We start from the raw sequence: 12,136 nt of genomic DNA, 5'->3' as shown, positions 1-12,136 counted from the left end.
GTAAGTTATCCCACCTGTGAGTCACTTGGCAGATGTCGTACGTTCTATCACGTCTCATCGACTCTGTAAAAAGTTCCACGCTGCCGCATTTTCGTTTTTGGCGGCCTGTCGGCGGGCAGGCGGAGCTTCACTACACAGGTGATCGGTTTTGAAGGTGATCGCTGACTAGAATTCTTTAATTCCCATCTACCCCATCATCCCCTCTATAAGAGTCAGTCAGTTTGGTTCCACACTTTTATAGTTTGTGTTTGAGATTTTTGAATCTTTGAGGTGAAACGTCTGAATCCAGAGGTTCACGTGACTGTTGAACATGAACTGCCTGAGACCTGGATCTGTCCCAGGATCGTTTACGAGCTCCACGAAACGACTGAGTCACAAACAGTCCACCAACGAGTCACAGTTTTCTTTACAGACGGGTTTGTCCTGAATCGATAACTGAAACATTTTTAAATCATATCTTAAATTGTTATCTTTCTAAAATCTATACATGATATTATTAAAACCTTTAAATCTCACCTTAGCCTGCTCGCTGAATCACGACCTGCAGTCTGACGGGTTTTACCTTGATTCCTGGGGACTCGCTGCGATCCCTCCAGGTGGCCCGACCATCGAAGTGAACATCCGCCATCATCCTCACTTGTTTAGACATGTACTGAATATTACTACTAAGACACAGAATTCACCAACTGTTCAGTGTTTTATATAAGAAGAATACAAAAAGATTCATATGGATGCTTCCTTCCTCCCGTCAGGGTGACCTGCTGTTTTTGTAATTCAAACACTGACGGTCGATTTAACCGCACTGCCCTGGCATGTGTTGTGACGCAGCAGTATAAATCTGGTGCGTTTCTTCGACTTGTCAGGGTTTGAGGGTCTGAATCAGGACTGAGGCTCCAGGACCAAGCAGAACCACAAGAAACTGATTCTATGAGCTGTCTAATATTGTTTTTCACCAATCTGATGATGAACCGCAGCCTTCTTTGGTTCCAAAAGTCTGAAACAACAAGATTGGACTGGTTTTTACTCGTTTACTGTTGATGGAGACCGAGAGAACAAACTTGAATTCACTTTCCCAGGCAGACGAGCACATGGGGTTGTTGGTTATGCCACTTTATTCACCTGTCCAGTGGTGTGGTGCGGGAAATTCAGACAAGAAGGAGAGGAAGTGAGGCTCTGATGGTTTTTGTAGTGACTGTTTTTTCTAACAACACAGAAAGGCTGATCCAGTGTTCCTGTTGTTTTCAAATATAAACAGTGTCAATATCTGACATGGACTAGACAGATGTGATCCGTACAAACGTGTTTGCAAGTCAAGAGCCCACTCTCTTTCAGCTTTCCTTCAATGCGACAGTAGCTGCTACAACATGAGTTTTAAAGGTTAACACATGGTTCGTGAGATTAATTAACACCTAGCAAAGGGAGAACTAACAACCCTGTGGCAGCAGGTGTGGTTGTTACTGGTCAGAAGGTCAGTGGGAACGAGCTGAAGTTCCCTGAACCCACCATCATGTTGATGAGGACCAGTTTGTGACATGGAGCATGATACTGCTGGGAAGGAAGCCATTAGAAGATGAACAACACTCAGACAGCACTGAGGTACATTCACACGCATGTTGGGTATGGGCCAGACAGAGCCGGTGCTTTCCGCTCCTCCACACTGTCCAATCAAGGCTGATCGTGTGGAGAGCACCTGGAGGAGCAGCGTTCAGACACTCAACCTCCTCTCGGAATATGGTGGGTACAGGCCTGCCAGTTGCAGCAGCCCTTGCGCGGCGGAGCGGTGTTGGAATGTTGAGGTCAGGTTCTGCTGCTGGTACTGTGGATGGACGCGTGGTGGCTCTGCTCGCGTGAGGACGCGGGGAGACCAGCTTCTTTAGTGGAAACATAGCTCTGCAGCCATTAATCTCCAGTCATATAGGACGGCGGGCCGGCTCATGGCTGGCAACGGCGGAGGGTGGAGAGGACTGCGGAAGAGCGTGGTTCATGATCAGTGACAGTGAACATCAGTGGAGCGACTTTCGTTTGAGTAAACCGAGGGTTTCACGGTGTAGCTGTGCTATACGTTAGCGCAGCTAGCCAAACACATCGTCAGGGTCTTTTCACCGGCATGGCTTTTTTACACCGTCAACCTCGATGAAACGCTACGACACCGAACCATTCACGACACCTGAGCTAAACACACACACAACAGAGAAGTTACCGGGGCGATGCCCGTATCTACCCGGGGTGTCTGTTATATTCACTTGTTCAAGACTTTTAGCATGTTTAATGCTTAGTTAGTTAGCCCAACACTAAGTTTAAAGGTGTATGAGTTCTATTCTCACCGCCATCGTTCGGCCTTTTTTGTAAATAACCACTAGTCTCTCACTTATTCTGAGTGTGAGCAGAGATATTGTTCGGATTCATTAATCCTGCTGTTCCACATTCACTAGGAATTTTTTAGTTGGTGTCACAGGCAGAACTGGCCGGATTTAGCTTTGTTTACAGTGAGTAGCGTAGTCTCGTCCGTGTTCTTCTACGGTTTACAAGCGGCAGGCCTCAGCTCATCGGAGACAGGAAAGCAGCCACGCCCCCTGGTAAGGACACAGAGGAAACCACACCCGATGCTTGGCTGGAAGGAGCTGCCATCACTGCTCTGTGTTGAGTGTTTCCTGGTTTGCTGATGGAAAACATCTTTTCGAATAATTAAAGTTTGTTTTTATCTATTTTATTATTATATATCTTTATCTTTCAATAATTATATTTATCAGTTTTAATTTCTTTTATTTTAGCGTTTTTGTGGGTGGTTGTGACGCTATTGTCTCAAATCTCACTTTTGTATTTTTGACCTTCTTTTTTGCACACCTGTGACAGACGACGGTGCAGAGAGAAAAGGTGGTGTAAAAAAAAAAAGTGTGGGAGCTGATTTTTTGTTACTGTTTGATTAATAGTTTTTTTACGTTTAAATCTCTTATTGTTATCGCATATCAATTACGTCCTGTTACATGGTCCCTATTGAAAAAGGATATAGATTAATCTATAGGTGGATTAATATTGCACAGTGAAATCAAAGGTAAAAAGCCCACTGTCACACAAAATGGATGCGTTGTTCATCACAAGTGAAGACAAATGAGTGAGATGAGCTCGCACTTCTAATCTGAATAGAACTGAACCTGTGCATTTGTTTCCACAAGGCAGTTAATCAAATATTTTAGCGGCATATGTTCTATATTACAATCCTATCAATGTCCTGGGAAAACAGTGGAGGGTTTTTTAAAATTTTTGTGGGGGTTTTAAGTACGAATACACATGTTATATTAATATTATCATGATAATATCTCGATAATTACTGAATGAACTAATATTGAAACATGTAATCCTCTGCGGAAAACTTTAGACATGTTACTAACTTAACTTACTTATACTCGTACTTCCCTCCTTGTTCTTCTTATTTCTCTCAGTCAGGTTCTATTTCTAAACGATAATTAAATTGAATGAGTGTGTAGTTTGATTTTAGTTTTTGTCTATTTTGTCATCTGTTATGTTTTAAATAGTCTTCAACAGTATGTCTAGCACGGTCGTCACCTCGTACAGTCCAGGTGGTTTGGAGGTTCCGATCCCGGCTTGTCCCACATGTCAGTGTCCTCTGGGCAAACCGTCCAAATTGTTCCTGTGGTGAGAAACACTGTGAGTGGTGGTGTGTGCTTGCGTGTTCATACGGGAACGTGTTTGGTGATAAAAACCAACAACACAACACAGACCACAGATGATATGACAGACATATTCTTTTATTGTTACTGATAAACTCTCACTACTCCGGCATTTCAAAATGTAAAAAAGCAACTATGAAAAAAGGAAACACTCTGTGTGTACCATGTAATCTGTGGGTACTTTATGTACTGTGTGTTACTTTATGTCAGCCCTGATTTAGCTTTTATAATCTCTCTTTAACATTTCACTGTACACGATCAAAAGACAATAATAATTTACAGGTTTTGTTCCAGGTTTCAGTTTGAAGGTTCAGCTTCTGCTGTTGGCCACTGAAGACGACACAAATATAAATGTGAACAATAGTTTGACTGACGGTTCAGCTGCCTACGTCACTCCTGGCTGTTACTGTTCATGTGGTGAAGGTGACGCCCAACATCTGTATACTGGTTTATAATCAAAGTGTAAAATGGTAAATGACATTAAATGAGACTGTCCTCCTGTGAAGAAAAACAGGCCCACAGGTCGTCTGTGCAGCAGGTTTGACATCATATGTTAGTTGTTGATAGGCGACCTCTAGTCGTCGTTGTAATGATGACAGAAGCAAAGGGAAAAGTGTCGGTGATGTAGTATAAAGAGAGACAAAGTCAAACAAAACACAGGAATATGACAGAGGAGAGCGTGTTATGGCGGTTATTTTTGTAACCATGACAACAAAAGATCGTTTAATGTTGAGGAAGTGCGCTACTTCTTTAACCAAATCACCATAATTTTCCTAAACCTAAAACAAGCCATGACCATTATTATAGTAACCATGGTGACAAAGGTCGTAGCCGTTCTCCTTACAGTCCGCGTGTTTATTATTGTAACAATGGCAACCAAGGTCCGGTACGCATGGCGCGGTCGGTCGGGCGCAGATTCAGGAGGAGACTCTGCTATGGGTCGAATCAGAGGCTTGAAAAATACGATCTATACGGTCGTTTAGGTTGAAGGAGTTGGATTAAATGATTCACTGATCTGTTGCTGCGATCGTTAAACTAAATGTTGATGGAGTCTGGTTTTGAAGTTTAATTTATTCAAATGATGTTTTAAAGCAAACACCACCTATTTTCTGCCCTTCTATAAACGCTAATTAGCAAACACAAGTTGATGTTTAAAGTCAAGAAGATTAAAGTTAGAACCCTGAAATAAAAGAAAAAAGACAAGTGGCCCTAATCCTTCTTCTGTATAAAAACATTTGATCTGTTTGTGTCATGTAAATGTACACATGCTGTTTTTGCTTGTTGAATATGAGTTTGTTTCACTTCAGGTTAATTTCACAGACTGTAGCAGCTGGAGGGAGCGCTTGTTTTCTACAGGAGGAACAAGGAGGTTAAAGACAGTAAACTGGCTGAATCTGAAAATGCTTGTGTCTCCGTTCTGGAATGAATGGTTCTGCAAAGACGCATGAAAATGTTACAGTGAATGTGCTCAGAGCAGTGTGTTATGGGTAATTGCAGAGGAGGCGAAGGAACGTCAAACAAGCTGAGTGACTGATCCAGTTTTCTACAGGGAGGAGGCGGCTCCAGCATCACCACGCACAGGAAGCTGTTTAAAATCTGACTGGACACGTCTGAAAACTTTGGCCTGTTAGTGTTAAAGAGACATTTTAGACTTCAGTTTAAACCTGTAGGAACGTTTGATCCTGCTGCTGATGATCGGTCGTGTTGCTGTTATTAGTGACTAAAGCCGACGTTTAGCTGTTTACTGTTATTCAGACGTTTCAGTGTGGATGCAGACATCACATGACTGAGCCAGTGGTGTCCAGCTGTTTCTGTTGGAAAATCAAAGTGAATACTTCATTTTAAGTGTCAGAACAAACAAACAGACTCCATTCATTTCTTACAGTATTTTATAGGAAAGCTGAATTAAACGCCAGCCACCAACTCCGTGTTTTACTCATCACACAAATCATGTTTTGATCTTCGGCTCAGCAACGATTTAAATTTCCCTTTACACCACATTAATAAATAGATCTACTCGAATACCTAAAAACTACAAATCCCGTTTCTGTTGAGCCTTTTACACAGATTAAACTATGACGGAGTATTAGTGCCGCACTGAGGAAACAAAAAGAAATCTGAAATTTCAAGAACAAAGTCGTAATGATTCGAGAATAAAGTCGTAATGTTACAAAGAATTAAGTCTTTTTATAATATATATATATATTCTCATAATGACTTTTTTTCTTCAAATATTGCGACTTCATTCTCGTTATTTCCGTTTCTTTCAGTGTGGCCCTAATCCTCCGTTGTATAAAACTGAGGCTAAAAGAAAAGCAGACTTGTTTGCACTGTGCCAGGAGAATAGCTGCATTTTTGGAGATGATCATTTGGTAAAAAGCAGAAATCAAAGTGTTGCCGCTCTGAGAGGCGGAGTCACGTATCGTACGTCTACTAACACCAGCAGAAACCCCAGGAGAAAAAAAATCACTTTTCAAGTTAAACGGAAAAAAAACGTCTTTAAAAAAAAATATCTACCTGTATCTTACAAGTCTGTCACCAAACACAAAGAGTCGTTTAAAAAAACTAGTCATTGCTCCAAATAATAATAATAATTATATTAATGATAATTACACAAAATACAATATTTTCAGGCAGTCAGCGTATAAAGCATGTACAAATCTGGAGGACAGCTGTGAGCAGTTTGAACTAACGTGTCACTTAAAGTCTTAGAGTTTTAGTTATTATTGTTATTTTAAAACAAAATGAGCTAATTAGCATTAGCAACAACACCTGTCAGGTTTAGCAGGAAGCATCTGCTCGTCTCAGTTGAACCGTTCGTCTTTAATTTGGCGTTTTAACATCGTAATAAATACGTGACGTGATTAAGCAGAAGAAATAAATGAGAAAAGCTTCACTGCAGCTTTTTTTTTTTTTCCTGCTGCAGTTTGTCAGAATTTATAACAATAAATACACAAGAAAAAAAAGCGAAGTAAAATAAAAAACAATTTTTAAATGCGCCTCGTCACAACAAATAGAACAAGTGAATCTGAAGAAACTCAAACCAGAATGTTTCACAAAAAAACTGAAACAGCCCAAAAGTTCAACCTGGAATATTTCAGGTTGTTTCAGCTGTTTTCAGGAGACATGTGACTGTGGACAGACGCTCCACCTGTGTGTCCAGGTGGAGGCTCGGCTCAGTGTGTCACAGTCTCCAAAACACACTGACGGGTTTCATTTCAAAACGATCCCACAGGCATCAACCCTCTGTCGGGTTCTCTTCTACTTCCTAACACCTGTGTCTGTGTATTAAGGGACCTAAACCTCACCTGGCACAGGTTTCTCTTCTTCTACGCTGGTAAAGTCGTCACTTCCTGCACAGCTCAGCTCAAGAACTGAGATCCTGAAACAGACGGTTTTAACCAGGAGCTTCAGAGTTTGGATGAAGCAGCTCGAAGAAACAAGGTTTTATTTTAAATAATAATATTAATCATCGCCTGATACCTCGGCTGCTGTGTGTGTTTCAGGAGGAATGATCTCACCTTCAGGCTGTCGCTTCAGTGTGAATGTAAGTACTGATCGACCACATATGTCAGACCTGGATGAGATTGGGGGCCAGAGAACCTGATCAGGATTCTCACCAGAGTTTCTGTGGTAGTCCTTAGTCAAATAACGTTAGAGAACGGAGAAGCAAGCAGCGTTTATGACCGACTGACAGCAGGGGCGATAACGAGCCAAAAACATGACGACAGTGTGGTGTGTGTGTGTGTTAACCATCAGTTTTCATATCACCTGCTCTTTCACTCGCTGTCAGTCACATGTGAGACGGCACTGTACAAAGGTTTAAAGCACCAGAGCAGTGTGTTTCCACCTGAGGGCCGGGGCCCAGTGGGGGTTGCAGAGCTACTGCAAGTGGGCCGACCAAATCATTTGTCTAATGTAGGATAGGGGAGAGAGAGCAGAAGACTCCATTAGGGAATGTTTAGAGGAGGAGAGAGAGAGAGAGAGAAGGAAAACAAGGAGAGAGAGAACCGAGAAGCCCCACACATTGTTCCTGGGTTGGCGTCATGAAAGTGGGACATGGGCTGGAAACTTTGGGAACCACGACCAGAGAACCTGTCTCTGTCTCTTCATGGTCCAGACTGACTCCATGATACTGGGACATGTTCTGTGGGGACCAGGTCTCTGTGGGGACCAGTCTCTGTGGGACACAGGTGACTGTGGGGACCAGGTGACTGTGGGGACCAGGTCTCTGTGGGGACCAGGTCTCTGTGGGGACCAGGTCTCTGTGGGGACCAGGTGACTGTGGGACCATGTCTCTGTGGGGACAGGTGACTGTGGGGACCAGGTGACTGTGAGGACCATGTCTCTTGGGGGACCAGGTCTCTGTGGGGACCAGGTGACTGTGGGACCAGGTCTCTGTGGGGACCATGTCTCTGTGGGACAGAGTGACTGTGGGGAACCAGGTCTCTGTGGGACCAGGTCTCTGTGGGCGACCAGGTGACTGTGGGGACCAGGTACTTGTGGGGACAGGTCTCTGTGGGGACCAGGTCAATCTGTGGGGACCAGGTGCTCTGTGGGACCAGGTGACTGTGGGGACCAGTCACAGTGGAGAGACAGTCTGTGGAGACCAAGACATCAGATGGGGAACGTGAAAATAAGAGAGACCAGGTAACGAGACGAGGGTGGAAGAGGATCGATGGGAACCGAGTGGAAATTGTGGGAACATATAAAGAGACAAGATTGATAGAAGGCTGTGGGGACCAGGCTCTGTGGGACCAGGTGACTGTGGAGCAGGTTCGGCGGGACTAGGTCTCTGTGGTGGACCACTGTCGTCTGTGTGGCGCACTCGGTCTCGTGTGAGGTGACCAAGTGACTGTAGGACAGGATGATGATGGATAATGATTGATGATGATGATAGAACTGAACATCTAATGCAGTGACGTCAAATGTTTGCACAGGTGACTTCTGTTTCACTGCCTCTGTGACATGTCGGCCCTCGACAACAGAGGTGAGCTTGACTGTACTCTTTTGTTGGTTGCTTCTGAATACATGTTCTATCAGCTCGTTTGTCTAGTCAGGAACCAGACATCGGGAGTAACTGAGCCTTCAGAAGGCTCTTTATTTTTGAACATGAGAACTCGTCAGGTCAGTTTTGAGCTGCGATCTGACACCGCTCCTCATGTTCGAACTGTCCACTCGGTTCATGACAAGGGTCTATGTCTATTCCTCTAAACACCATCCTCTGTGGGTAGGGAGCTTTTACTGAGGGTTGAAACGAGAACAAGTCCTGTCTGGTCTCCAGGCACAAACAGTTCCAAAAGTAAAACTCAACCAGATTCATTTAAAGCAGAAATCGCAGCAGCAGGTCCGTTCAGTCCACCGTCCTCTCAGCTCCTCCCACTGCATTTTAGCTCCTCTCACATCCCCTTAGCTCCTCCCACGTCCTCTAAACACCTCAAAGAATCTGTGTTCTGAAGAAAAAAGGCACGTTATCATGACGAACACCTCAGAGCGAGTGTCTGGGGTTAGTGACGGAGACAGAGGTGGAGCTTTATCTTCACCTGTGACGGAGAAAAGAGAAAGAAAAGATTCCAGCGTTTGTAAAATGTACCGAGGCTTCTTGTTTTTCATTCATCGTCTCATCCAGAGGTTGGTTTGTTTCAGGACCCAGGCCAGCCTGAGTCCAGGAGGCGGCGGGGACCAATACGTGACAGAATCTTAACAGGAGCAGTCTGTGGACAACACCCTCCTCCAAACTCCACCCTCCTCCTCCTCCTCTCCACTCGTCCGTCAGGCTCAGGTCATACGAAGACCTTGGCGAGCGCATCAGCCCCGGCGCTGCCAATGTAGCACTTGTAGGGTGGAACGCCACGTCGTGGATCGACTCCTCAAACTTCTTCCTGTGGGCGTGAACTCCTGGATACACGTCTTACTCTCCATGTTCCACAGACGGATGGAGCAGTCGTGACCTGGGGGGGGGGGCAAGGAGAGAGAGAAGGAAACAAGGAGGAGAGAGGGAAACAGGAGAGCGAAGGAAACAAGGAGAGAGAGAAGGAGACATGAGGATTAATGACTTTCATTAATTAACCATCACCAACAGAAACAACAGAAACACATCGTCTGTTTGTTTCCTGTTGATACAGGAACATTAGAAACTGTGTCAAACATCAAACATCATGTTAATAACTGAGGAACACTCACTTCCAGACATGAGGTACAGTCCGTTTGGATCCACAGCCAGACAGGTGACAGAGTCCAGGTGAGCCACCATGGAGTGGATCAGTTTTCCCTTCACAGTCAGACAGATACAGTAGACAACTGAGACAAAACTGCTTGAACACGGCTTTAACAAACATCATGAGGAACTGGAGTGTGTATCTCTGAGGAACTGGTGTGTGATTCTCTAAAGAACTGGAGTGTGGTTTCTAAAGAAATGTGTGTGGTTTCTAAAGACCTAGTTGGTCTAGACGTGTGTGTTCTCTAAAGAACGTGTGTGTGGTTCTCTAAGAACTGGATGGTCTTTAATGAACGTTGTTGGTTCTCTGAGAACGGTGTTAGAACTGGTGTGTAATCTCTGATCTGTGTATGCTCTAAAGAACTGGAGTGTGGTTCTCTAAAGAACTGGAGTGTGGTTCTCTAAAGAACATGTGTGTGTGGTTCTCTAAAGACCTGGAGTTTGGTTCTCTAAAGAACGTGTGTGTGGTTCTCTAAAGAACGTGTGTGTGGTTCTGAGGAACTGAATGGCTCTCTGAGGAACTGTACCTGTGTTATTGTCGAAGAACTGGATGTGGCGGTTCTCCTGAGCGGTGATGGTGATTGGCAGTGTGGGGTGACCAGCACTCTGTTGATCTTGCAGGGGAGCCTCTGTGTGTGGGGTGGAGGGGGGTGGAGGGGCGGAGGGTGGGGTGGGGGGGGGGGCAGACACATTAACAGCTACAGTCTTCATCAGTCTGACAGCAGCTGCACTACAGAACCAAACATGGGTTAATCCGCCACTGAAAATAGTCCCCAACAAATGCTGATAAAATCTACAGGAGCAGCTGTTTCAGTAAATTACTGAGACTTTAAACGACATGTTGAATCTGAATCAGAGTCTGACGCTTGTGTCGCTCTGTGGTCTGATCATGTGACTCGGCCTCAGTGTGTATCAGACAGGAACCAGTCTGTCCTGTCTGTGATTGTCGGTCAGTTACCTGGCGGTCCGGCAGAGTCCAGCTTCAGGACGAGCTGCTGCGTCTCCATGTTGAAGAGGGTCCGATGTGTTCGGTGGTGAACGACGTCACCATGTGAGCTGGCTCGCTGCTCACCAGGTCCACTGAGGTCGGCACCCGAGCTCTGACAGGGACACACAGCAGAGACGCATCAGGAACGAGTGGTGTGTGTGTGTGTGTGTGTGTGTGTGTGTGTGTGTGTGTGTGTATGTGTGTGTGTCACTTGGTCTGAGAATCTACATGATGATTTAAATACCTGACCAACAGACTCTTATAACACGGTTAGCATGTTAGCACACTTAGCATATATATTCAGTGTTTTTCTTTTGAACTAGCTAGCATGCTAAATGTAAGCAAGTTAACATTTAGCGTGTAATGTCACAGACATGTAATGGCAGAGAAAAGTAGTTTGAGCAGAAACAATCAGTCAATGAATCAATGAATCAACTGACTGGAAATCAATCAGTAACAATGATGTTTTTTGAACTTCAGTTTCCTCAGATTTGATCATAAACTAAATATCTTTGAGTCGTGACCACGTAAAGACATTTAAATATTTGAACCTGGACTTTAGGAAATGTTAATGTTAATTTTAAAAATGACTCGTTAGTTTTTATGTTACAACAACAACAAACAACAGATGAATCAATAAGTGAAATAATCATTGGTCATGACAGGAAGTGCTGGACATGTCTACATTTTGACCTATTGGTGGCGCTAGAGGATCATCAGGGTTAAATCAGGCGGGTCTCTCACCTCCTCTCTCGTTGAAAACGGCGAGAGACGGCGAGGTGTCGGCGGCGTTCCACAGCCGGACTGTCCCGTCGGCCGAGCAGGAGAGGAGGCGGTGATGTGCCGAGCTGTAGACCACGCCCCACACCGAGTCTGTGTGACCACACAGTGCCCCCCGCAGGACCGAGGGCTCTGCAGCCACAAGGACACAGAGGCGTCAAAAAGACATCACATTTCTAAAGAGAATTTTTAAAGGAGCTCTTTGTAAGTTTTGCTATTGCTACATGGCTAACGATAGCATCAACAGCTATCCCAGCCTTGTCAAGAGCCATCGTTTCGTTTATAATACAAGAAGTTATAACACGTCCTCTGAGCAGCTACTTCTTCAGGACAGACTGGATGCTACAGTGACTTGGTGTCAGAAAATGATGAGAGGGTATGACTGGATTAGAGCTAGCTGGTTAGCATGCTAACTTCAGTGGAAGAAAAGAACTGATAGAAATAGAAGCAAAACAGGAGGGT

General features: G+C 44.5%; 1 protein-coding gene across 1 annotated transcript in view; it reads right to left on the bottom strand.

Moving 5' to 3' along the window:
• LOC111232914 (striatin-like) overlaps nt 1-12,136 on the bottom strand; it is a 51,606-nt gene that overhangs the window by 4,350 nt on the left and 35,120 nt on the right. The window contains 3 exon segments of the mRNA XM_022760611.1: nt 10,865-10,922; nt 10,925-11,004; nt 11,639-11,806. Of these exon segments, the coding sequence (XP_022616332.1) occupies nt 10,865-10,922; nt 10,925-11,004; nt 11,639-11,806 (306 nt within the window).

This window comes from Seriola dumerili, unplaced genomic scaffold, assembly GCF_002260705.1.
Source record: "Seriola dumerili isolate Sdu_G_001 unplaced genomic scaffold, Sdu_1.0 BDQW01000349.1, whole genome shotgun sequence".
In the NCBI taxonomy this organism is placed as follows: domain Eukaryota; kingdom Metazoa; phylum Chordata; class Actinopteri; order Carangiformes; family Carangidae; genus Seriola; species Seriola dumerili.
The sequence above is the reverse complement of the archived record's forward strand: the minus strand, read 5'-3'. Positions and strand labels throughout refer to the sequence as shown.